Here is a 26,932-nt window from a genome sequence, read left to right as displayed (position 1 = left end):
AAAATTGTGAAAGGCAAATATTGAGTTGTTTAGTTCTGTCAAGTTCCTTGCAAGTAGGCTGTGCTGATGCACACTGCTTCCTGAATCAGTTCATCCCACATTACAGCTGTAGCCGCTCCAGCTTCCTTTACGCCAGCAGAGCCTGGGGCTCCTGTGACTCTGCTGTTAGCGTTTCTCCTCTCTGCTGCCTGCCTTTGTCACCCATAGCAGCCAGTCAGATGCACAGGAATCAAAATGCATGCCAGGTTCAACTTCTGCACTTTAGTACTTCTGACTCTTTTGAGGCAGGAGGCAGATTTTTTTTGGTTTTCCTTTCCTTTGTGCTAAAGCGCTGGTCCCTGCCTTCATCCCACCTTGTTATTTGCCTGTTAAACTCTTAGTGTACTGCTGAGTCATTGGTGCCAGACAACCCCTGCCCTGTGTCTCCCTCTTGTGGCTGGTTATAGACACTGGGTTATTGTATTCTACAGTGTCCTTTTTTTGCTTTTCTGATTTCAGATCAAAGTGTTGAATAACCCCTCAGGAGTCTTTCATTTCATGCAGTCCCTTGCCTTGCTGATGTCTCCTGTCAAGTAAGTGTGGAAGAATTCCGTGAAGGAGGAATCAAAGTACCTTTTTTCTAGGGGAGGGTTGGCTGTTTAATCTCCCCAGATCTGAATAAAAGGACTGCTAAGGGAAATGTTAGCATTCTAGAATTTACTGTTACACATAATGTTTGGGTTTGATATCCTTGGCCCCAGAATGACTGATTGCTCTGTACAAACCACCCTGTTTTGGATTTGCCTCTTTAGCCATATGTGCTATTGTGAAAGGTGCCACAAAGAGGATGACCTCTTCCTTGGAAGAGGTTTACGTGGGGGTAGGGTTGTAGGAGGGGTAGGGGGAATGCCAGTGCCTACAAAACGATATCACATAATACAATGTGATTAACAATAAAAAAAATTAAAAAAAGATTTAATGCAAGAGGGGAAAACACAAGGAGACTTGGGTACTGAGCTGACAGAACGGAGAAGTGAATAGAACTCAGTGGAGTGGCTGCTGAGGGTTTCATGCTGCATGAGCTGAGTTTTGGGAATGGGTTGGTGTTCCTGTTGAGGGAAGGGCAAAGGAAGCAGGGAAGTACAAACAATGGGAGCAGAAGTCCCAGCGTGGCCAGGATTTCTGTGCAGCGGACAGGTCCCTGCTTGGCTGGAGTGAAGACATGTGCAGGTGCTGGTAATAAGGGTGTGTAACTGAGGCTTGGGTTATTTAAGTCCTTGAAATAAGATAGAAGAAGAATCTAGTTTGATATGATGTGGCCTTTGCAGGAGTGGAGGGTTTTTGAGCAGGGCTAAGAGTTGTATGTAAACAAGATTAGGATGGACTGAAGGCAGGCTGAGCTGCAAGGGGTCAGAGACCTGGCTGTTGTGGCACTGGAGTATACTGAGCATCAAGAGGCTGCATGTTACATGGTGAGAAGGCAGGATCAGTGCATAGGTGAGCCTAAAGAGTTATTGCTGTCTGTCTACCTCAGGGCTTGGATGGGGGAATTGGTAGTAACAAAGAGGGGGAACCTAAAGGTCATCTTTCCAGGAAAGGCTATAGTAGCTGATTAAATAGAAACTGTGGAGGAGTGGGTCAGATATCCTGTGTTGAATCCAAGTGACTGACAGGGTATTGGCAGTCTTAGCTGAGAATAGATAGAAAAGAGAGATGTTTTATAAGGAGGGAAATTTGAGGTCATTGACACATTTAAGTGGACACATACAAGGGATACATGCCAGAGGTATCTGAGGTCCAGGGTTGGGATTCATGTGGACAGAGGGACAGCACTGTCGCTACCAAGCTAGAGGTTATGGAAGAAGGTTTCTGATTAAAGGTAGGAGCGGTTGGGTTTTCAGGGTCGGGGAAGGAGAAAGGAACTGAGAGGAGAGACTAGCTGGGTTCTGCCTGCCTGTCAGGCAGATGTAGCCGTGTGAGGGCAGCCTGGCTGGCTGGAGTTCTCCCTGCCTCTTCCTTATGGTCCGCATGCAGGGCTGCACCTTCATGTGGCAGGTATGATTTGCCCTTCCAGAATTTCTGCGTTTCTGAGAACTTTCTGACCGTACCCAAGTTTCTGCATTAGCTGTGTTATCCTTTTTTATTTGGTGAGGGCCATTTCCTGAAGTTGTCTCCCTGGTCACCCTTTGTCAGCGTGATTTCAGTTCAGCTTCAGCAGCAGTCCATGTGCACAGAGGGCCACTGAGCATCAGCAGCTGTGCGAGTCTAACCATTCCCCTGCAGGAACACGGCTCTACTAACTTAGGGTGCCTGAGGTCTCTCCATTGAAGAGAGTGAGGTTTTGGTACTTTGGTCTCCAGCCAGTTCCTATGGCTTTTGGAAGCGTGTGAGGACTGAGGGCAGGAAGAGGAGCAGGGTGCACCCGGGACTCGCTGTTGACGTGAGTGCCTCTGTTCCTTAGAAATCGAGCGGAGTTTATGTGCCACATGAAGCCCAGCGAGCAGAAGCCGTCCTCCTCGGGGCCTGCGTCTGGGACCTGGACGCTCGTAGATGAGGGAGGAGAAGAGGTAACGGTGGTGTCTGTCGCATCTGTGTTGCTGGGACACGTAGAATTGTGTGCCTCTCTGAAGAGTCCAGCACCATAATCAGTACTTGTGTAGTGTGTGATGATCAAATCGGGGAAAGGTGCTAGTATCTCCTCCTCCCCCCTTCTGTGCACTGGGGACTATCACACACTTTTCCTTGGTTGTTCTGGAATGAATAATTCATCGATGTGGCTGTGGTCACCCTGCTCTGTTAAGGGCGTCAGTGCCACTTCCCTCCTGTGTGTAGCTGTGACCATTTTCCTCCCTGTCTGCCTTTGCTCCTCCCGCACTTCCTGGGTGCTGGCGACCCTTGTTCCTCTGTGATTTTATGAGCTCTACTTTAATCATTTTTAAAATGCTTTCATGTGCCAGCTTATTATTCTAAACATTTTCTACAGATGATCTCATTTAATTCTTCTCCTCATCCTCATTTCTTTTATTTATTTATTTTCATTGTAAAGTCAGATTTACAGAGAGGTGAGATAGAATGATCTTCCATCTACTGGTTCAATCCTTAAGTGGCCACAGTGGCTGGAGCTGAGCCAATCCAAAGCCAGCAGCCAGGAGCCTGTTCCAGGTCTCCCACATGGGTGCAGGTTCCCAAGGCTTTTGCGCCTTGAATGCCCTCCCAGGCCACAAGCAGGGAGCTGGAAGAGAAGTGGAGCAGCCGGGATATGAACTGGTGCCCATATGGGATCCTGGAGCATGTAAAGCAAGAACTTTGGCCACTAGGTTACCGTTTAAAGATAGGGAAAATAAGGTGTTTGAAGTGAAGTAATTTGTCCTAAATCCCTTGGTCATTAAGTGCTGTGTCTTAGAGCCACTATGCTACATCCTAGGATATCCTTTTGTTCAGAGTCCGTGTGAAACCTGGAAATGAAATACAGCAATATTATGTAAAATTTATCTTAAAGGTTTTCTTTTTATCTTTTTAAAATCATTACTTCATTTTATTTGAAAGGTAAACGGAGAGACAGACACATGGAGAGAAATCCTTTTATTCCACTGATTCACTTCCTAAATAGGCACAACCAGCAGGACTGGACCAGGGTGAAGCCAGCAGCCCCAGATGCAGGCAGTCCTCTAGGACTGGAGCAGGCTGAAGCCAGCAGCCTAGATGCAGGCAGTTCTCCCTCTTGTGGCAGGGACCCAGTAGTTGCTCTTGCTTTGAAATGGTCACAGAGCTATGGAAAATGGCCCTGGCCCTTTATAATATCATTTCCTTTATTTTTATTCTGATTTCTGGCATATATTTTTTAAGAAAAAGATGGGACCCTGAGGCCTCTGGGCTGTGTACTCCCAGATCATGACTTTGGCATGCTGTGGGTCTGGTCTGCCTAGGACCCTGGTGTCAGGCCCCTGGCCTGCCTCTCCTTGGCAGGCAAAGCTTTATTGTAAGGCCAGAGTATTATGCTTGGCTACTTTAGATAAGAATGTCAACAAAGTTAGGGACTTGCTGTAAAAATTGGCCTGAAGTATAGGCCAAACTGCCTAAAGCCAGTCAGTTTTTTTTTTTTTTAAGATTAGTGTCATCTGACCTACTGAGAGCCAAACAGCAGCTTCTAGAAAGGATCACGAGAAGAGGTTGGTAAACATGGCGTAAAGTGTTACAGCCTTAAGCTTTAGAAAGCAAAAGGCTGTACTTATCTTTTAACCATATTTTTTTAAAAACTTATTTTATTTTTTATTGGACAGGCAGATATACAAAGAGAAGGAAAGACAGAGAAAGATCTTCCATCCGCTGGCTTGCTCCCCAGGTGGTCACAATGGCCAGAGCTGAGGTGATCTGAAGCTAGGATCCAGGAGCTTCTTTGGGGTCTCCTATGCAGGTGCAGGGTCTCAAGGTTTGGGGTGATCCTCTGCTGCTTTCCCAGGCTATAAGCAGGGGGCTGGATGGGAAGTGGAGCATCTGGGACGCCAACTGGCACCCAAATGGGATCCCAGTGCACTCATGATAAGGACTTTAGCCACTAGGCTATCATGGTAGGCCCGCTTTTTTATGCAGTATTTGAGGTCTTTGTTTCACTGGAGCAGGTAGGCTTATGTTTAGTAAATGCCAGGTTCCACCTGGAACAGCTCCAGCCCAGGCCTCCTCCCTGCTCAGCTGGGGAACTGTCTTGGCTCCTGTGTCTCCAGTCTTGGTCCTCTTTGAGGGGTCCTAGCTGGCTGATCTGTGGGATTCAGCTCCAGCCCCTCCCTGCTGGGCGGGGCAAACACTGTATCCCGGCTTGTGGCTCCAGCAGGCCTCCCAGCCCTGCACTGTTGCTGTAGCTCCACGTCCCCTCCCTGCTGGGCCAGGAACCATCCCAGGCTGTGTGGCTCTGGCCTTAGGCCCACTCACAGCATGGCTCAGGACTCCCAGGCCCTCCCCATGAAAGGGCAGAAAAATGGGTGAGGAGGGGAGGGAAATGGGCATCAGCTGGTTTGTGAGGTAACTTTAGTGCAGTGCATCAAGCAAAAGAACCTCAAAGATTTCCCCCGTGCATTCTCTGCAGTACTGCTGTTGTTTTTAACCGGCTTCCAGCAGTGTTAATTGACAACAGAACTTAAGTTATTTGCAGCAATTGCTAATCACTGCTTTATCGGTCTGCTGATGAATACGGTAGACCTTGATTTTGGGAGAAGAGAATTGAAGCTAAAATAAGTTGGACTATAATTAGTGGCTCTTTATTTGATGTTGTCAGAGTTAGAAGATTATTTGTTTCTGTCTTCTTTTAGATGAGAATTTTTTTTTTTTGGATGGGAAGTGGGGCTGCTGGAATATGAACCAGCACCCATGTAGTATCCTGGCATGTGTAAGGTGAGAACTTTAGCCAGTAGGCTACTGCACCAAGTCTGAAATGAGTAACTCTTAAAACAAAACAATAGATGCCTGTGGTGTACATTGTGCATGCCTGAGTTCATCCCCTGCTGTAGCTCCTGCCTCTGGTTTCTTGTAGCTTCTGGGAGGCAGTGTTGATGACTCAGATGATTGGATTCTGCCATGCGTGTGGGAGCTTGGATTGTGTTCCTGGTGCCCAGCTTTGGCGCTTGCACAGCGCTGGCCCATTGGGGCGTGAGCCAGAGAATAGGGGCTCTTTCTGTCTCTCAGATGAACACAATTTTTAAAAATGTGTGTGTGTTCTTTTAAGGAACTTACGAGCTATCTGTGAATGTGAGACTATAAATTTTTCTCCTGGTAAAAAGATTTATAAAAATTCATAAAATGGTCTTGGTGTGGTAGCCTAGTGGCTAAAGTCCTTGCCTGGCACACCCAGGATCCATATGGGCACCGGTTCGTGTCCCAGCTGCTCCACTTTGCTTCCAGCTTCCTGCTTGTAGTCTGGGAAAGCAGTCGAGGATGGCCCAAGGCCTTGGGACCCGGCACCCATTGGGAAACTTGAAAGAGGCTCCTGACTCCTGGCTTTGGATTGGCTCAGCTCCAGCTGTTACGGCCACTTGGGGAGCGAACCAGTGAATGGAAAATCTTTTTCTCTGTCTCTCCTCTCTGTAAATCTGCCTTTCCAATAAAAATAAGTAAATCTTTAGAAAAAATTGATGAAAAATACCATCTATGCTACCCATGTGAGACTTGTGATAATGTAGCCCCTGTAACCCGAGGCGGCTCATCGATGCAGCTAACATGACTTTGGCTTTTTCCCCTTAGGATGAAGACCCTGACACCAGTTGGAGCCTCCTTAATGAAGATGACTTGGTTGTTCTTTTATCACAGTTTCCATTTCATGAGCTCTTTCAGCATCTTCTTGGGTTTCAAGCAGAAGGTAGGCTAATTTCTTTGGTCATAAGTAGTATGTGGCAACGGCCCATTGCTAAACACAGGCTGCAATAGGGCTGCTTGTGTTGGCTGAGTGTGTGTTGAGCTCACTGACTTTAGTCTTCCTTTCTCTCAAGCTGGCCATTTCCCTCTTTGTGCTTGAGAGAAGGCTGACTGGCTTCCATGTTGCCCAGCTGAAAGAAGTTGTTCATTCTGTGGCTTGTCTCAAGTTTGTCTTAATTTTTTTTTTTTCATTCCATATAGGTAGAGGAGCAAGAGTAATAAAATTGTTGAACTTTCACCATCTGTCCCTCCTTTATATCTGTATTTTTCATAATAATCTTCCCTCTTTGGTTAATGTCTAGATGATTATTTGCCTGAAATAACAAGACCTCAAGAAATGATGAAAATTTTTGCCTTTGCCAACTCATTAGTGGAACTTCTGGCGGTGGGGTTAGAAACCTTCAACAGGGCACGCTACAGGCAGTTTGTGAAGCGCATCGGCTATCTGATCAGGTAACACGCTGTTGCCCTCTGCGTCTGCTTTCGCTGTGGTCTGGTGTGGGCATTGCATACTGGGCAAGACAGGAACTTGTAGTCTTCTGATCTTACTTCTCATAAAAGGCGAAAATTGTTTTTTTTTGTAGTCTACTTTTTTTTTTTAAAATTAATTACATTGCATTATGTGACACAGTGTTATAGGCACTGGGACTCTCTCCACCCCTCCCCAAATCCTCCCCCCATGGTGGATTCCTCCACCTTGTTGCATTACCACAGTTCAAGTTCAGTTGAGATTCTTTCATTGCAAGCATATACCAAGCATAGAGTCCAGCATCTTATTGTCCAGATCAATTCAGTGGCTTCTTGGGGAGACAACTCTGGTCTGAAGATAGAGCTGGCAAAGTATGCTTTTATATAAACGTGGCTGTTCTAAGTATTTGGGTAATTATATCAGATTTAACTGGCTTGCCAGGTGCTTTCTTGAAGTCAAGATCCCTCGAGCTGCTGTTGTTTTGAAGTGTGGCCTGCAGGACTCTTTCTCTGCTCTGTCCTCTGTCTTCTCTGGCTCTTCCCTTGGAATAGTCACACAGCCATGGGAAGGTGTCACTGGCTCTTTATAGTATTATTTCCTTTATTTTTATTCTGATTTCTGGCAAATATTAAAAAAATCTTAAGACTCATCACTGGTCACTTACATGAAATGAGATGGTATTATTTGAGCAAAAAGTGGATTTGTTTTAAAGATCAGGTTAGTACATTTTGTTTTCTTTTGATTTATTTTACATCTTCCCCCTTTTTGGCATCATCAGTTTTTCTGTCTCCACAGCCACAGGTGCTGTTAATTCTTGCGACCTTCTCTGAAAACACTCCATAAAAAACAGAACTTGTCTCTTTTCTTCCACAAAAAAATGGCTTTACTTAACCAGTTAGTGTATGTTCATAAAGTCAGCACATGATCACAGGATGCCCTGAATGACGGGAAGTCCAAGTGTGAAACATCTGTATTCTTTTCACAAGTGAAACCTTTCTCCAGGATGCAGCGTGCTTACCAGCTACAGTGTGTCCACTGTGTGTCCGCCCGGGTGTTTCTCACCAATTGCTGCCACGGACTGCTGGCTTTTCCTCCCGCTCTTTTAGCTTGCCTAGTCTTCCTTCCATACCCAAGTGTACTCTGGGTATGGAGTGCCCGGTACTCCCTGTCAGCTCATGCTGCTGTTGTGTGCCCCTACGCATGTCCCTGGGAGTAGAAATTCTAGTCCCCGTGGTGGGCTGGCAGCACCCACCACATTGTGGTTCCTGCCACTTTGCTGATTTTGTTTCCAGGCTGTCTCTGTAAGTCTGTTTTAGCACACTGGTTGCCTTGCTATCCCTCAGGCATTCCTATCCCCGCTGGAGCCTCCCCTGGGCACTCGCAGAGAATCCAGTGCCTCATTCACTCTGCCAGTCTTGATTCACAGGTCCTTCCTTAGTGAGATCTGTCCTGCTCTCAGCCAACATCTTTCTGCCTGGAGCCCCAGACATACTTTGGCCCCTTCACTACTTGATTTTTCTGTGCGTCATTTGCAGCCATGTGACAAACACTGTGTTTTACTTTGTTAATTGTCTACTAAATCTAAGTTCTTTGTGGGCAGAATTGAAAAATTTTCTCCATTACATTGCCTTCAGTTTGGAAGAGAGTAGGTACATAGTAAATCTGTGTAGAATAAGTATTCTTCTGGTGTAATAGAAAGGTGCTGGTATCGCATGAGTTAATGAGAAACGCCCTGTTGTCTGTGCCCAGGATGACCCTTGGCTATGTGAGTGACCACTGGGCACAGTACGTGAGCTACAGTGGGGCTTCAGGATCGCCTCTGCAGCCCTACTCCATGGAGAAGCTACAAGTTGAATTTGACGAGCTCTTTTTGAGGGCTGTCCTACATGTGTTGAAAGCTAAAAGGTGAGAAATAGGAGGATAACTGGTAAGAGTGGACTCCCTACCTGGTAAGAAAGGCATTGACTAAGTCAATTTCTGTGTCTTAGTATAAGTTATGTATTTCTGATGGGCAAGTCATTGGGCCCCAGTTTCTCCTTGCATAGTATACTCTTTTCAACTTCTTTTTTTTAATATATTTTTATTTTGAATTTTGAATTATGTGATACAATTTCATATAGGTTGTGATTTTCTCCCAAACTCCTACCCCCATCAGATTTTCCCATTTTGTTACAATAATGTAGTCCTTCATAAGGAATCGTAATTCTGTCAGTCTCTTATTTCAGTGTACCCCAACATTGTTGGTACAGACAATGTCAGTCCAGCATCCCATTATCTACACATGTCCAACAGTTTCATTGGGAATCCATCTTTCGTCTGGAAAGCAGGGATGCATGTTGCATTATACCCGAGCATCTGGATGTGGTAGACCCTACTACTTCATCACTATACATTTCCATAATTGAGAAGCCATGAAACAAGGTCAACAACTGGTATGAGTTAGAACAACATTCACCACCACCACAACAACAACATCCTCAGTAAATTACAGCACCATGAAAAAACATGCCACTGAGTAACCAGCACCTGGGTGACTAAAAGAAAACACAAAAGTCTCTTGGGAAAAATGATGCCACCGTGTAGTCCATGAGCCAGCAATGAATTCAACAAAAGAAAAGAAATTATTTGGAATAAATAAAATCCAAAAAACATGGGATACAGCCAAAACAAACAAACAAAGAAAAAACATTATGGATCGGATTATTGAAGTTACACTTCCCATGCTGGTTTCCTTATATAAAAGAGAACATATGGTATTCTTTTGTGATTGACTCATTTCACTGAACAATAGCAAAGACATGGAAACAATCTAGATGTGCATCCAAAGAAGAGTGATTAAAGAAACTGTGGTACATCTACTACATGGAATATTATTCAGCTGTTAAGAAGAAAGAAATTCTAGTATTTACAACTAGGTGGTCCCAACTAGAGACCACATAGAGTTCATTGATGTTAAAATATTTAGAATGTTGGGAGCTATTGTTCTTGAGTAAACTTATTTTAGAAAATAAATGTTATGAAAATCAGTTATTTAAAGACACAAAATTTGAACTAAATTTAGGTTAAGCTATCCCTTTAACCTAAAACTAAACCAAACCAAAACTAAGCAAAAGATAAACAAGAAATCTAAGCCAGACATACTGTGTTTGCTGTGTGGGGAATTCCTTAGTTCAGAATAGCATTTTGAGGTGTCAATTTGGTGATGCTCTTTTGAAGGTCCCCGTAATTTCTTTTTTTTTTTTAAAGATTTATTTTTATTATGTTTTTATTGGAAAGGCAGATATACAGAGAGGAGAGACAGAGAGGAAGATCTTCCATCTGATGATTCACTCCCCAAGTGAGCGCAACGGCCGATACTATGCCGATCCAAAGCCAGGAGCCTCTTCCAGGTCTCCCACGCAGGTGCAGGGTCCCAAAGCTTTGGGCCGTCCTCGACTGCTTTCCCAGGCCACAAGCAGGGAGCTGGAAGGGAAGCGGGGCTGCCGGGATTAGAACCGGCGCCCATGTGGGATCCCGGGCGTGCTAGGTGAGGACCTTAACCACTTGTGCCACCGCGCCGGGCCCCCGTAATTTCTTTTTAATGTTTTGATATCGATTATGAAACAGCATCAGGACTTCATGCAAAGTGCCAGGTTAATTAAGACTGAAGTGTGGCCTACTTTACAAAAGTTTCCTCACTTCTTGTTCAAGAATTGGTCTGTTTTTCCAAAAGGAGTTTGGGCCACCAGTTTTTTAATAGGTTCATAGATGTGAATTAGTCATACACTGATTTTTTTCTTAATGAATTTGGTTTTGTAACTGATCAATTTGTATTTGGGCTCCAAATAGAGTTTTTAATGACTTTAACAAGTAGTCATTGAATACAAATTTTTTGAAGATGCTGATTTTAAGTAAAAGATTAATGGACAAGAACCCCTTTTGCTCTGTGATTGGTGGTAGACTGGCTAGAATGTGTGTGTAAATTACAGTACTGTGAGGTGATTCTCACGGTGTGATTTAAGGATCACTGTGGTTAGAGTCCTCCTGGGTCCCCAGGATTCAGTGATGAGAGAAATTTCCCCCCAAGACACTGCACTTGTGAGCCAGTGCGCATTTGTACCTCTGTATCTGCTAACACAAACACATCTTCATGTGGGCTGCCTCTCACCCAGGGCACACCCAGATCTGCTTCTCATGCCTTCCTGTGCCTTAGGAGCCTCGTGTAAATTTATGATAACATCAGTCATTTTTGTCCTGAATTTAGTGAGACTTTAATAAGTCTTTAGTGGAGCATTATAATCTGAAACTCCACTCTCCCCATACGGGTGAAACTTTTTAAATGCCAACGTGATGATGTCATCTGAGCCAATGTAGTGAATCCGAGTTGGAACGTAGACACACTAAAAATCTTGTATAAACTTGTCTTCAAGTGCCTTGTATGTGCCGGCATCCCAAATGGGAACTGGTTCTAGTCCTGGTGGCCCCACTTCCCATCCAGCTTCCTGCTTTTGGACTGGGAAAGCAGTTGGGACCCTGCACCCATTTGGGAGACCTGGAAAACGCTCCTGGATCCTGGGTTTGGACTGGTTTAGCTCCAGCCATTACAATAACTTAGGGAGTGAGTCAGCGGGTGGAAGATATTCCTCTCTGTGTCTCCTCCTCTGTATATCTAACTTTCTAATATAAAAAATTGTCTTCAAGCTATGTGTATCAGGTGCCTATAAAACAAGTAGATTTTCTGCTTAGATTTGGATCCAATTCCGGCAACGATATCTTACACATACAAGCAAATTTTACAAAATCTGAAAAAAAATTCCAAATCTGAAGCAATTCTGGTCCCAGGTGCATAGGACAAAGCACAGCTAAGTGCTTCCTGAGCATGTGCTGACATCGCTGTGCAAGTGTGGAGAGATAGTGTGGTCATATGATGTAAGGGTATATTTTTCCTGTGTGGTAAATCTGATGAACATATAACATTATTCCTGTTGTTTTTAAAACATACAGACTTGGCATTTGGCTGTTCATGTCTGAGATGCCCTTCGCGACTCTGTCGGCCCACATGCTCTGGAAGCTCTTCTACCTCATGCACCAGGTGGAGGAGAGCGGGACCCTGCAGCAGGTGTGCTCCAACCTGCAGGCGGCTGAGTGCAAGAGGCGGCTCCAAGGTACGCGGAGGTGCCAGCGGTAGTGCCACCGGCGGTGCCAGCGTCTGCTCGCTCCGTGTGCTTCTCTCTCTGCTTTGCTCTTCTGCTGAGGAGGGATGAGGTTCCTGAGTATACTCAGCTGTTGTGATTTTGAAATTAACAAGAGATAGTACTTTGTTATTAGGGAATCTGAGACCCAGATTCTATTAATGTGTCAATAAACACCATATCCTGACTTTTAAAAAAGCACTTTTTTTTTTGCATGTGGATGTGAAATGATTGTAGTTTACATTCAGGTTAATAGGTATGTATTAATCATCCAGAAAATTTTCAGGCTTTGTGCTCAGTTGTTCCTGCAGTGTTTTTGTTGCTGTTTTTTTGTATTGTTTTGTTTTCTAGTTACTAATTTTGTGAGCTAAGAAAAAGGAAAAATGTAGACAAGTTTTCTAAAATAGTTTTGGTGAAGACCTGCTATATTTTAGCATCATAACATCTCTAAACTATAAGATATTTGTTTTTAGTGTAATGTTAAAAATGAAAAAAAAAAGCAGACTATGTGAACATTAAAAAAGTAAGATCTGGCAGAAAATATACCAAAGTACTAACAGGTTAAAAATTAGTAAAAGCAAATTCTGTTTTCCACATTTTTCAGTGCCTGTATCAATATTAGAAATCTTTTTGTAAAATAGTTTCTGCACCTGCTCATGATTTCCTGCATTTTTTTCTTTCTTTTTCTAGTTTATGTCTTTCTAACTTTGTTCTCTTCCAATACCCTTCCTTCTGTTTTGGATCTGAATAAATCTACTTTGTCCTTTTTCCTTGTCTACTTAGTGGTAGCTCTGGACTCCTTCATGTCACTTTACATCATATAATGCTTCTCCCTCTGCTGGGCACTTACACTGCAGAATTCTCAGTAGGGCCTGGGCTGCAAGTGAGTGAGGGCAGGGCGTCCCCAGCTTTCCTCTGGTGCTGACAAGAGCTGTTTCCTTTGGAAGTGCCTGGGCTGGTTCTGTCTTGGATGGTCTACCCTCACTGGTGCTGGGCTTGGCCAGGCAGCACGTGAAGTGCTTTTGCAGATGTGGCAGCAGAGTGGCTCAGCTCTAATGGACGTGATTCCAGGGTGTGACGGGGCAGTCCTGGCATTGTCCGCAGGAACCTGGAGTCTGCCGTTGTCCATTCTCTGCTGCATTCCAGGCTCCCACGGACTTCTGCTTTAGTGTGTGTGTGCATGAGCGACTGTGACACGGTAGATGAGATCCATCTGCCTTAGATTCTCATCTCCATCCAGGGGCCTTTGCAAAATGTAGTCCTCTTGCTAGTTAGCTGTTTTTTCAGCTGCTTCATTTCTTAAACACATTCTTGATTTTACCATGTATGAGGCAATGAAACTTTCTGTATAGCTTTCCTTACATGTTTTAATGTTTAATAGATACAAAGTTCTTAGTCTTTGTAGCCAAATTTTACTTCCTTGTGGTAAAGGGGATAGGGTTAGCCTCAAGTCACAGTTTTCAAACAATGAATTTAATTAGATTTTCTAGCTAGCCAGCTTCTCGGCAGTGATTGCTAAAAACTGGCTTTTTTTGTTATATTCGTTTCTAGTATGATCAACGTTCTGGGTACATATGTAAAATTGAATATAAATGTATAAATATGCCTATCTTGTTTGTCCTTAATGTTTTAAAAGCTAGTTATAAAGTTATTTGAATTTTCTAATTTTTAGAAATTTTATTTACTTTTTAAAACATTAGTCCTCTCCTTTGATTGTACCTTAAAATACTCTTGCTCTAGGTAGTAATTTCCACTACAAATACAATTTGGGATGGGAAATGAAAATTAGCAAATGCCCCCATGCAGAGATTTCAGAAATACAAGAATTTTCATAATGGCCTTGATTTCTCAGATGTGCAAACATGGTGAGGGTTGTTTGTTTATTTCCTTCTGATTGAAAAGCCCCCTTAGGGAATGACGGATTCTTAAATTGACTTTTTTTCCTTCTTCCCTCTTCAGAATTTTGTCTTTGCAACATCTGGTTTTCCTTGTGTGTCAATACTGCCTCTCCTAGTGATAAAATGTAATAGTGGCCACATGGCACTGTCTGAGAAATGGACAGAACATTCTACGTACTCACTGTCACATTCAGTAATATTTCAGTCAGGGCTATAACACTTCTCACTGCAGCTTTTCATTCATGGCCTCTTTTGGAATGCCACGTTTGAGCCAAGGAGTGTATAGTCTTAGTAGTTTCTGGAGTAGGGCCTTCATTCATTAGTCCAGCAAATGCGTGGCTCATCTAGTGCCAACAGTGGTAGTTTGAAATTAACCAAGGACTTCCCCAGTGGCATATCGTTTACTTTTCCTACATTGACAGATGAGGAAACAGGCATAGAGATGATAGTTTTTGTCTTCCTGAGACCGCATTCTAGCTAGAGTTTGTTGGAATTTCGTCTGGTTAGCCGTCTTCCTCCTACTTGTAGAATTCTGTTCTAGAACAAAGAAAAATCTCTTATGGCTTGTAATATTTATCTCTGGAAGAGTAATTGAGTCATGTTGCTTTATCCCTTTTTTATTTTAATTTTCTTGCTATGAACTTACAGACCCAGAACACTTTGTGAACTTTGAGAAGTGTCTTTCTTCCATGAACAGTTCAGAAGAGATCTGCCTTCTGACGACCTTTGCTCAAATGGCTCAGGCCAGAAGAACCAACGTGGATGAAGACTTTGTAAAAATGATTGCTCTGGAGATATACGAGGTCAGAATGTGAAGTTTCATAAATCAGCTAAAAATTTCTTTTGAGTTTTCCACCCATTGATTTGAAAAATATTGTCAACGAGCAGTTGGTAATTTAGAAGCTCTTATAGTTCAATGTCCTATTTTGTAGGAGGAAGTAGATATTTCCATGAAGTGCCTTGTGATTTTTATCATTTTAGTGATTGTCTGAAATTGAGGAAAGTTTTGACACCAAAGGGATTGCTTATTTTTAATTGTGCACCTTGGGAAATATTTTCTGAATACCTCCCAATTCATTGTTACAATGAGTTCCCTTTCGCCTCTCTCCCTCTATTGCCAGCCTCAGGTGTGCAATTTGCTGTCTGAAGTTCTGGTGTGAAGTGAGGCTCAATCTGAGATTCTATCTGTTGCACTTGAAATGACTGTGGAAATATATTTTGATTGCTGTTTGCTATTAAACCTGTCACTTCTCCTCTTCTTCCACCTAGGTATCATATGTTACCCTGTCCACGAGAGAGACGTTTTCAAAGGTTGGTCGAGAACTTTTAGGGGCTATCACAGCTGTTCACCCCAAGATAATTTCCATCCTTTTGGATCGAGTTCAAGATACCATAGACCAGGTTGGAATGGTAAGAGCACTGATCTTGTTTGTTTATTATTGTGAAGAACTGGGAGCAAACACAAAATAGGAGGATTGTAGCACTTAGAGCAGGAGAAAAGGAACCAGTGGTGCTGTTGCCAGGCCCCGTGCCTTTCATCCTGTGTAAGTTTGGGATTAGCTTCTGCTTGTAAAAAAGTGAGACATTTTCTCAAATCTGCTTAAAGTTGACCTTCTCACGACCTTCAGTAATGGGTGTTTATCTTAATTAAAGCCTATAGTTAATGAGAATTTTATTTGTAATTCTTCTTGCTTTCATAATCATAATGTATAATAAACAACTGTGAGAAAGAAGGTCCTGTCTGTGGGAGGCCTTCCTTCAGCCATTAGCAGGTCCTTTAAGGTACTTGTGCCCCATGTTGGAACACTTGGGTTCAAATTCCAGGCTTGGACTCCTGATTTTAGCGTCCTGCAGCTGCAGGCCCTGGGAGGTTGTCTGGATGGTTCTCAAGTAATGGGAGTTCCTGCCATCTAAGGGGCGAGCTGGAGTGAGTTCCTGACTCCTGGGGTCAGCCTTAGCTCAGCCCTGGCTGTCAGAAGCATTGGAAAGTGAAGCACTGAGTTGGAGTTCTATTTCTCTGCCTCTTTCTTTGCTTTGCCCCACTCAGCCTCTGTATCTTGAATGAATGAATAAAATAAAGTTACCATTTTATGCAAAGCAACTTTTTATTAATGAATTGTCATGAACACATAAACAGATTAACAGAAAGGGTAAGTTTTTAAAAATTCATATTTTCTACTGTACTTCCAAATTTTGTTTTGGTTCTTGGGCACAGATCATGAACCTGATGTATGATAATATGTGTGTCGTAGAAGTGTACTGTCTCATAGTAGCCACGAGGCACATTTGTCTGTGGAGCTCTCGAAATGGTGTTAGTACAAATTGGAATGTGCTGTTAGTATAAAATATGCGCTGTTTTGAAGATGGTGTGAGCAAAAGAATGTAGTTGCTTTGCAGTGATGCAGTTTAGTGATACATTTTTGTAGTCATACAGGATTATCCCTAAATGGCTATCTTTTTCTTTTCAATAAGGTTTCTTTGTACTTGTTTAAAGAATTGCCTTTGTATCTTTGGCGACCTTCTGCCTCCGAGGTAGCTGTGATTCGAGATTGGTTATTGAATTACAACCTAGCTGCAGTGAAGAATAAACTGGCCTGTGTTATTCTGGAAGGGTTGAATTGGGGATTTGATGAACAGGTATGTGTTAAAATCATTCTTTTGAAACTAGAAAAAAAAAAACCTAGAGATTCTACGCACTTTTCTCTTTAATTAAAAAAAGAGATGATGTTTATGTAGTTGAGAGGGATACATCCCTCTGTGGCCCACACATCAGGGTGGGGAGAGTCACGGAATGGGAGAAAGTACGTGAGACAGTAGGTATCTCTGTGTGGCAAGGTTATGGTTGTGTTTATGTATTTATTTTCCCATGCATTTCTTTTTTCAGAAAGTTTTTATAACATTTTTAGGTATATTTATTTTTACTTTTAAGTAGAGTTATAATGTGGGGAGATGGTTTCCATTTGCTGGATCACTGGTCTGAAGCTGGGAGCCAGGAGCACCTTCCAGGTCTCCCAAGTGGGTGCAGAGGCCCAGTGACTTGGCCCATTCTCTGCTGCTGTCCTAGTTCATTAGCAGGAAGCTGGATTGGAAGTGAAGCAGCCAGGACTCAAACCCTCACCCATATGGGATGCTGGCACTACAGGATGAGGATTAGCCTGCTAAACATTACACTAGACCCTCCAAACATTTCTGTATTTCTTACTGTTCTGTGAGCATGATTGAGTTTTTTTTTTCTTTTTTTGGGCCTGGAAAATGCTCTTGATCATTTATGCTGTGACGACCCCATCCCCTCGGAGGGACACATTACCCGGGCCGTAGCCCACATTTCCATCCTAATTGCTTTACTCAGAGGACAGGTGACAAGCTGAATTAACTACTCACACAGTGACCAAAGCACTGGAGCATTACATGCCTGTTACCTCACTAGGATGTTTGGGTGGTGGGGAGGGGAGAGTTAAGGAAAAAAAGAATTTGTGGTAGATATTTCAGGTATGCATTTAAGATATGGTTGTATGATTTCTGAAAGTGAATTTAAAAAAAAAAACTGTTTAAATTTTAAAAACCTTGCAACTACATGGATACCACAGAGCAGTTGTAGATGTGTGAACAACGGTGGCTACTTCTCACCACTAAACTGCTCTTGTTAGGAATAGCATCACCATTTGTTTTTCTACAGTTAGCATGTTCAGTTGGGAAATGCTGTAGACATTCTGATGAAAAGTACAGAAAAATAAAAATATTGGTAATTATTAGCAAGTATAAATACTGCTTTGAACTTACACCACTGTTAGTGTAAGAAGTCACAGAAATATACACTTAATGAATCAAAAGGTTAGAGGGCATTTTTACACTTTATATGGCTTTTAATCGGTAAAAATGACATTTTGTATATAACTAGCAAAGCAGTTTGTTCTCAAGGGCTTGCTCTGATTCTTTTATCTCCAAAGATGTCTTCTATCAGGGAATTTTGCCAATTACATACCCTTTCCTGCCTCACTAAAGGCCTTATTTCTTGCTCTTTGGTCAAAATGTGTATTCCCATTTGAAGGGAAAATGGGGAGGCCTCACCGCTCTGAAGCAGTTTGCAGCTCTGGCAGCCGTCCTGTGTGGGGCACATTGGCAGGAAGCCTGTTGCAATCAGGAGGCTGTAATCCAGAAAGGTACCCTGAGCACCCGAGGTCCCTGAGTTCACGTGGGGCTTTTGTCACTGAAGTGTTGGTGGGTGAGAGTGATGGCATTCTCTACCTACACAGCTGGGGCTTTGTGAATGGAGTCCCATGTTGCCTGTGCCTCTGTTGTTAGGAAAGTCATGCTTTGTGGAAGGACCCAGAAATGTACTTTTCAAGGTGCAGAAGAAGGCTGCTCGAGGCACTTCCCTGGTTTATGGTAGAGCCTTTAACTTACAATCCATAGTCTTTGTAGAGATTCCCATTAAATAATTTTTTTTTTTTACTGGTGTGGAAGATGACTGAGGTATATTTCTCTGTATATAGACTTCAGACTTAATTATCAAGGTGATATGTTAATACTCATTTTTCTCTTTGGAAGGGTACCCTTCACCTGGATCAAGCGGTCCATACTGAAGTTGCCTTACTGATTCTGGAAGCTTACCAGAAGCATCTTGCACAGAAGCCATATGCTGGGCTTCTTTCTGAAAGTATGAAGCAGGTATTTTCTTTACTGTCCTTAGAATGTGAATGTCTGTTTGTAGGGGCCTGGAAGGCTGAAACTGTGATTTCCTAAGAAGACAAAATTGATTTCTCAGGTGTCTAAAGATTTGTCTTTATTTGATTTTTCATGACCATTTGATTTAAGCTACAGTGATGTGCTAGAGCTGACTTGAACCAGTATAGGTGAACTGGTGATTTTTAGGAACTTTGCCAGTTATGTTAGTAGCTTGAAATTGGCCACGGTGTTGGGAAGGAGTTGAAGCAGTTGCAAGATGCTTTGTGGACGCCTCGTATTGGAGTTTCTGGGCTCGGGTCTCGGTTCTTCTTTCCATTCCAGCTTGCTGCTAGTGTGCACCCTGGCAAGCAGCGGATGATGGCTCAAGTACTTGGGTCTCTGCCACCCATGTGGGAGGTCCAAATTGAATTGTGGCCTCCTGGTTTTAGCCTGGCTCAGTTCAGGCTGTTTTGGGCGTTTGGGGAGTAAAGTAAGGGTAGAAGATTTTTTATTTGTTTCTGTCTCTGTCTTTCAAATAAAATGAAAATAAATAAATAACAGTGAAGAAAGAACTTTTGCCATGGAGGGAGTATTTCTGCCATTCAAATTGGCAGGTGCTATAAGTGAGACCCCTTCTCCTGATTCATCAGTTACATGCTCAGCACATTGTTGATTGATCGTCATTGTCTCCATCATTTCTCTTCTACATGAACAACGATCACGTTCACAAAATTATTAGTAGGGAAACCAAAGTGGTTAGTGGTAAGAAATTGCCTTCATGCTGTACAGCAACAATTAATTGACAGTTAGTAGCTTTTCTTCTCTTTTGTGGGCACTGTTCGCCGTGACAGGAGAGAGAAAGGAGGCTGTTGACTTCATTTGCGTGTCACTAATGTGGTTTAAAATAATTGTTTTAGGTTTCATATTTGGCCAGTATTGTTCGCTATGGAGAGACACCTGAGAGCTCCTTTAACCAGTGGGCCTGGAATTTGATCTTGAGGTTAAAACTACACAGAAATGATTATGGATTACAGCAGAATTGTCCCACCGTTCCCTTCTCCAGCACAGCACCTGACCTGACAGAGTCACCCATGTTTCATCCTCTCTTGAAGTCTGTGAAAGCGGGCATGCCCATTGGCTGTTACCTGGCCTTGGCCATGACAGCCCTGGGCCACAGGTACAGAGTTTGGGCTGAACCTCTAGAGTTGTTTCTAAAACTGAGGCGTCCATGAAGCCTGAAGAGGAGTAATGAGGGCCAAATAATAAGTGTTTATTAATAGTTTATGAAGGGGAGATGCTGCCCAAATTCACATAAAATAGATTTGTACCAGAAAAATGTCTTGTTATGTAAGGAGTTGTCCCAAAATTAAAATGTCCATATTAGCAATAAATTTGTATTCTCTTTCTCAGAATTTTTGTCAAGTAAAAATAGTTAGTTACTTACGGTGAAGTAAAAATAACTTATTTGACAGAAAGAAAGAGGAGAGAGCGAGCGAGTGAGCAAGCATGTGCTGCCATTCACTGATTCACTCCCCTAACAACTGTAGCAACTGGACTGTTGCCAAAGTCAGACCTAAGAACTGAATCCAGGCAGAACCCAGTTACCTGAACCATTATGGCTATTTCTAGAATCTATAATTGTAGAAAGCTGGAATTGAGAACTAGAGCTAGTAGTTGAACCAGGGTGCTCTGATGTGAGCTAACTGCTAAGTTAAATGCCTGCTGTCAGCAATGAATTATTTCCTTATTTATTTATATATAAAAGGCCCAATTTTCCTTACTCAGCAACTGCTGCCTTCTTAAGGGTGTGCATTAATGGGAAACTGGATGGAAAACCAAGCGGGGGAACGGGGGGAATCAATTCCAGTCCTCTCATGTGAAGTGCTGCTTTCCAAGTGATTTCTCAACCTCCTGTGCCCAGCCCTGCTTTGGTAATGAATTTTTTGAAAAAGTGTTGGCAGGCCAACTCAGGCTTGTGAACTTCCTGGTCAGATCATGGGCTGTTGCAGTATAAGTCCACAGCTATCTTTGTTTTATTTCCCCCTCATACTGCGGTTGTCTGTTAGGTATAACTTGTGTTGAGTTCAGTACCCAGGAACTGTTTTATCTACAGTTTTATCTTTAGTGATGAAGAATGTCTCTGGTGCAGTAAATAATGGAATGCATCGACGAATTCCCTGTTGGTGAAAGTTCTTTTTGTTAAATAATTTTTTCCTGAGAGGCAGTAATTTTTTCTAGTGCATCTACTTTTCTAAAGCCATTTCCAGCTGAGCTTTCTGACACCCTTATTTCAGACTAACCAAAATAGCTTTTTAACACTCTCATTTCGAAACCTTGTTCCACATTAAGTATAATTTCAGTGAGATGCTATTTTCCTGTCAGCTCCTGGTGTTTGCTCTGTGCCATGAAGTAGGAGAGATACGGGATGGTTAAATAGCTGCCCTCAGATTGTTGACAGCCAGGAGGGCTTGTTAGAAAGAAAATGACTGGCAGTGGTATAAAACATAACCTCGACCTGAGGTTACATAGACAGCAGTAGTTCCCCAACCTGGCTGCTCTTTAGAATTCCTGTTGGAGTTCTGTGAAAAATGTAAATGGTTTGGGAGTCTGTTGTCCGGGGGATGCTATGGGAGAGACTGGAATGAGAACCACATAGAATGTGAGCATATAATGTAAAGGAGGAAAGATTAGTGGAGCAGTGTCATTTCATGGAAACATCCTAGGCTCAGGGGTGGAGTGGTGACTCTTGCTTCCTTGGTGGCATAAGGCCTTCTGTTTGTGTGAGAGTCAGCTAAAAGGCCGATTCCTGCCACCTGCAGCACCCAGGCCTTCTGAGCAGCACCCTTCCCTGTTGTCTTGGTCCTGCTCAGATTGATGTTTTCAGAAGTTGGACTTAGTAGGTGGTCAGCAAACTGCTAAGTGGATGGGGCGTACAGGTAGAGAGGGTGAGACAAGGTAGATGATGAGGGAATGCTTTTGACTGAAGCGCCTAGTTCCTGGTTGGGAAAAAAGCTGCAGAGTTAAGAAACTGGAGAAAAATCTGCTCAGGGCTGCTGTTCTAGAACAATGAACTTTTTGGTATTATCCTATCGCTATGGTTGTAATGGCAAGCATGATATTTTTTAAATTTCTTCCTGGTATCACTATAGTAGTAGTAATAGTTTTTCAATAGTGGTGTTGGCCATTACATACATACAGGATTGCAAAAAGTTTGTGGAAAATGAAATTAAGAGGTACTTTTAGTGGAAGAAATTTTGACCATGCTTGTGAGTGGGCTCAAAGTTGATGGAAAATAGATGTCACTTAAAAAAAAAGTGCACATTTTAAGATTTTTTGTGCAGCAAATAAACTTATCCTTAAATCTTATTTTTCCATCAACTATCTTTGTTATTTTGAAAGCCACGCCAACATTCCCATTGAATGGTTTTTTCCTGGGTGCACCTAAGCTGTTTTCTGCATCTTACTTTTGCTGTTGCAGCTAAATATGAAAACCATCTTTCATATTTTCCCTGGTACTTGAAATTCTTTCTTTAGGACAGGTTATCTGAAGTGAGTCATGGGAAGAGAAAACACATAGATTGCTGGTTTCTCATGACAGAGCTCAATTTTGAATCTTCTCTTTGCTGTAATGCCTCGTGGGAATGTACACGCAAAGAGGGCCACCAGGGCTTAGAAAAAGCACCACATGGGGTAGTGACAGTGCTGTCAGCTAGAAATGTAGAAGCCTGTGCTCTCATTTGGACCCTGCTTTAAGAAATTATGTGAATTTGGGCATGCTACTTCATCTTCCACATCTGTCAAATAAAAGTATAAATGAGCTTTTCCATTTCTTGTACTTCAGTGTTTAGACGTTGGTATTTCTGTGTGTAGTTTAGGTGTGTAAGAATAGTTGGGGACCTGGGATAGTCCAGGCGTTACGGGCTCTTAGCTCAGTGGAAGGACGTGATTATGACAAAGTGGCCATCCTAATGCTCATTGTCTTCTCTCCCATAGTATTGAAAAGTTCTGTGCAGAAGGCATCTCACTTTTGGGAACTCTTATCCAGTCGAGGCATTTGAGAACGGTGGTCCATGTACTGGATAAGATTCTGCCTTTGTTCTACCCTTGCCAGTATTACTTGCTGAAGAACGAGCTGTAAGTATCTTCATTCTAGGGCAGAGACTTTCTTTAAAGCAGCCCAAAGGACTATGTCCTGGTTTCTCAAGTAAAATGAAAGGAATGATGCTTTAATAGCATGTTTTTTATTAGGCAGAAAACGTTTACATCTCAAGTTAGATCAGTGATTTTAATGATTCTGGGTTTAGTAGCATGAAAGATATTTTCCTTCTCATTTAACTTGGGATTGCTCATTATAGCTTATTAGTCTTTGAAAGCGCATTTGTTTTCATGCAGCTCTGGGAATGCTGCTTCTGACATGAGTGGCAAATGGCTTTCCTGCTGTGGCAATAATGAAACCTGTTGCTTTCAGTTGCCACTGGTGTGGGGTGGTGGTGCAGTGTTGCACTGAGATGGGAAGAGAGCTAACTGCCCAGAGGGGAGAGTGCTGTATCTGGCTGAGGCTTCATGAACAATGGTGAAAGGAAAAGTAAGGCCTATGGGGACAGGTGGAACGTCCAAGGGTTTTGTACAACCAGGGTCTCAGATTTGTCTGGTGTTAAGTATCATCTGGGAGAGCTTATTAAATATAGACTCCTAACGTCCTTTGTGTATTTACTGTAGTATGAATGGGTTATGGTCTTGGGCTATTACTTCCTCACCCCTAGACACTCCCCTCATGCCCATTATTTGAAATTAGCATCTTGGCTGCTAAGGAAGTTTGGGAATGGAATGACTTGGCAAGCATTTTTTCTTGTATTGGTGCAGGTGGTGGCGACATGCTTTAAGGTGTTTTTCGTGTAGTACTTTTAAGCCTGTTTTTTTGTATAGTACTTTTAAGCTTGTCTTAGATCTTTCCATGACACCTATGCAGGTAGAGATTTTTAACCTATGTTAAGTATGAAAGCTTTCTTTAGAAATAATTGAAGGCTTTTCAGAAGCCCTAGATAGTTCTTTTGTCTAACAATGGAACCGATTTCATCGTTTTCTGTTCCCTCCTGAATACTCAGGGCCTGGAACTTCTGTCAACTCTTTTTTTTTTTCATTGGAAAGGCAGATATACAGAGAGGAGAGACAGAGAGGAAGATCTTCCGTCCGATGATTCACTCCCCAAGTGAGCGCAACGGGCCGATACTATGCCGATCTGAAGCCAGGAGCCTCTTCCGGGTCTCCCACAGGGTGCAGGTTCCCAAAGCTTTGGGCCATCCTCGACTGCTTTCCCAGGCCACAGGCAGGGAGCTGGAAGGGAAGCGGGGCTGCCGGGATTAGAACCGGCACCCATATGGGATCCCGGGCGTGCAAGGCGAGGACCTTTAACCACTTGCGCCACCGCGCTGGGCCCATTTCTGTCAACTCTTGAGCAGAGGTAAAGTGTGTAACCCTCCTGTGTACTTGGCAGGTTTTTGTCCCACCTCCTCCTCTTCCTGCACTTGGACAGTGGTGTCCCACAGGGTGTCACGCAGCAGGTCACCCACAAAGTGGCACAGCACCTGACAGGAGCCAGCCATGGGGACAACGTGAAGCTTCTCAACAGCATGATCCAGGTCAGGGGGCTTGCAAGCTCCTAATACACCCTTCCCCCTCTTCCTACCCAGACCTCGTAGTATAAGCACAGTTGTGATTTGATCATTCCGATTCACTTGGCACAGTGCTTTTGGCCAAGCAGGTCAACAGCTTTAGGCTTTGTAGGTGGGGCAGATAGGATTTGGTTCATGCTTTCAACATGGGTTGCTTTTACATCCCGAGTCTTTTCTCTGCAGGCTCACATATCTGTAAGCACTCAGCCCAACCAAGTGGGTCCTGTTGCTGTGTTGGAGTTCTGGGTTCAGGCACTTATAAACCAGCACCTTTGGTATCGAGAACAAGCGATCCTCTTCCTCATGGACCACTTATGTAAAACAGCTTTTCAGCTAATGCAGGAAGACTGTGTGCAGAAACTGCTCTACCAGCAGCATAAGGTAAACATGTCAGAGCATTTCTGTGTCAACTGCTGGATAGGTTCCGGTGGGTCAGGTGTTTGGCCTAGTAGTTAACATCCCATTCCAAGTACCTGAGGTCAATACCTATTTTCATGAGTTTGTCTTCTTGCCAGTGCAGACCCTGGGAAGCAGCCATATTGGCCCTAAAAGTTAGGTTTCTCCATTCAGATGGGAGGGCTAGCCTGAGTTCTTGGTTCCCAGCTCCAGTTCCAGCCAGGGATGTGGTGGGTATTAGGGATATGAGTCATTGGTTGGGATTTTCATCTCTAACTCAATAAATAGAATTTTGGAAGATTTAAAAATTTTATTTGAAAGGCAGATTTTACAGAGAAGGGAAAAAAGATGAGAGATTTTTCTGTTTGCTGGTTTGCTCCCCAAATGGCTGGAGCAGCTGGAGCTGAGCTGATCAGGAGCCAGGAGCCAGCCAACTCCTTCAGATATCCCAAATGGGTTCAGGGACCCAAGGACTTGAGCCATCCTCTGCTGCTTTCCCATGCTGTAAGCAGAGAGCTGGATTGGAAATGGAGCAACTAGGGATCAAGCCAGCACCCATATGGATGGCAGCACTGCTGCACAGGCTCCAATAAATACATTTTGTAAAAATAAGAAATCCCTTCAAGTAGTTGAACTCTGTCCACTGTCCCTCCTTTCTTCTTTTCTTTTTCTTTTTTTTTAAAAGAAGATTTATTGTTTTTATTTAAAAGATAGATTTTTATAAAGAATGAAGGAGTTTTTCCAGGTGCTGGCTTACTTCCCAGGAGATTGTCATGGCTGTTGCTGGACCAATTTGAAGGCAGGAGCCAGGAGGTTTTTCTGAGTCTCCTAAATTGGGTGCAGGGTCCCAAGGCTTTGAGCCATCCTTTGTTGTTTTCCCAGGCCATAAGCAGGGAGCTTGATTGGAAGTGGAGCAGGGGGGACTAGAACTGGCACCCATTTGGGATGCTGGCACTGCAAGCAGAGGATTAGCTTGCTGCACCACCAGGTTGATTTATTTTTATTGGAAAGTCAGATATACAGATAGGAGGAGAGATTTTCCACTTAATGAATCATTCTCCAAGCGGCTGCAGCTGGAGCTGCCCCATTCTGAACCCAGGAGCCTGGAGCTTTTTGCATGTCTCGCGAATGGTGCAGGGTCCCAAAGCTTTGGGCTGTCCTTGACTGCTTTCCTAGACTACAAGCAGGGAGCTGGAAGGGAAGCAGGGCTGCCGGGAATAGAACTGGTGGCAGTATTGGGTCTCGGCATGTGTAGGGCAAAGACTGTAGCTGCTAGGCTTCTGCTCTGGGCCCATGGACTCTGCCTTTTTAAAACTTTGTGGTATTTTATCAGTTGTCGTCCACTTGTGCTGCTCCTAGAGCATTCAAAGGCTAAACATCTCGGAAAGAGCCCTACTCATGACATTTGTCTGTGGTGCACTGCCTAGGACCATTGTTGTGGCCGCCTGGAAACCTGTGTCTTAGTAGAAATTTTTCCTTATAGTGAACGAATTGCTAACACTTTTGCAAAGGTCATTGATAAGGTGTTTATAAAGCATCCTGTCTGTTCTGCTTGTCCCTCATGTAGAATGCTTTGGGCTACCACTGTGACCGGAGTCTGCTGACTTCTTTGGTGAGCTGGATCGTGGCAGGCAACATCACGCCTTCCTTTGTGGAGGGCACAGCCATGCCCACGCAGGTAGGAAACCCACTGAGAGGCTCATTTGCTGGGTTTGTGGGCTCAGAGGTTAACGCTCTTACTAATCAGCTTGCGAGTAGCCGGCCCTGGTTGTTACTGTCATTAGCAGCAGCTTGATTTTTATCGTGACTGCCTCTCAGACTTCGTGTGTGAAATTGGGGTTGTGTGCCTCTGTCTCATTACTGACATCAGTCCTTGTACCCGTGAACACCCTGTCAGTCTCCTTCCTTCCTTCCTCATCTTGTAATCAAGCTGACGCCCTGACCCTGCTGGCACATCACTGGCTCTCGCCTCACTGAGTCTTAACTGTGCTTTTCCCATGCATCTCTACTTCAGGCCTGGCTCATCCTCACCTCTGCCCCCTTCCTTAGTCCAGTGGATGCAGCAGAACCTGGGCCTGGCCCTGGCCCTGTCCTTCATTCATGTATAGCTTGCCCAATTAATATTTTTGAGTGAGTGGACACCGTTCTGTTGTTATTTTAGCCTTTGTATAGCAATTTAACATTTTGTATAACAATTTGACATTTAACAATATAACACTTTGTATAGCAATTTAACATTTAACATTAGCTGGATATTAACTATCCTGTTTATATAACATG

The 26,932-nt window shown here is 43.4% G+C and overlaps 1 protein-coding gene across 3 annotated transcripts in view; it reads left to right on the top strand.

Annotated features, from left to right (window-relative positions):
* Nucleotides 1–26,932, top strand: part of EPG5 (ectopic P-granules autophagy protein 5 homolog) — an 86,400-nt gene that overhangs the window by 14,118 nt on the left and 45,350 nt on the right. For all 3 annotated transcript variants that reach the window (XM_040984963.1, XM_040984964.1, XM_040984965.1), the window contains exons 6-20: nucleotides 499–572; nucleotides 2,441–2,546; nucleotides 6,211–6,325; nucleotides 6,684–6,834; nucleotides 8,600–8,755; nucleotides 11,834–11,994; nucleotides 14,568–14,722; nucleotides 15,189–15,329; nucleotides 16,392–16,556; nucleotides 18,468–18,587; nucleotides 19,502–19,761; nucleotides 22,578–22,718; nucleotides 24,079–24,223; nucleotides 24,440–24,637; nucleotides 26,220–26,330. In XM_040984963.1, coding sequence (XP_040840897.1) covers nucleotides 499–572; nucleotides 2,441–2,546; nucleotides 6,211–6,325; nucleotides 6,684–6,834; nucleotides 8,600–8,755; nucleotides 11,834–11,994; nucleotides 14,568–14,722; nucleotides 15,189–15,329; nucleotides 16,392–16,556; nucleotides 18,468–18,587; nucleotides 19,502–19,761; nucleotides 22,578–22,718; nucleotides 24,079–24,223; nucleotides 24,440–24,637; nucleotides 26,220–26,330 — 2,199 coding nt within the window. The remainder of the gene's footprint in view (nucleotides 1–498; nucleotides 573–2,440; nucleotides 2,547–6,210; nucleotides 6,326–6,683; nucleotides 6,835–8,599; nucleotides 8,756–11,833; nucleotides 11,995–14,567; nucleotides 14,723–15,188; nucleotides 15,330–16,391; nucleotides 16,557–18,467; nucleotides 18,588–19,501; nucleotides 19,762–22,577; nucleotides 22,719–24,078; nucleotides 24,224–24,439; nucleotides 24,638–26,219; nucleotides 26,331–26,932) is intronic.

The sequence above is a fragment of the Ochotona curzoniae genome, unplaced genomic scaffold (genome assembly GCF_017591425.1).
Source record: "Ochotona curzoniae isolate NIBS_2020 unplaced genomic scaffold, NIBS_Ocur_1.0 contig_43, whole genome shotgun sequence".
Classification (NCBI taxonomy): domain Eukaryota; kingdom Metazoa; phylum Chordata; class Mammalia; order Lagomorpha; family Ochotonidae; genus Ochotona; species Ochotona curzoniae.
This window is presented reverse-complemented; position numbering and strand designations above follow the sequence as displayed.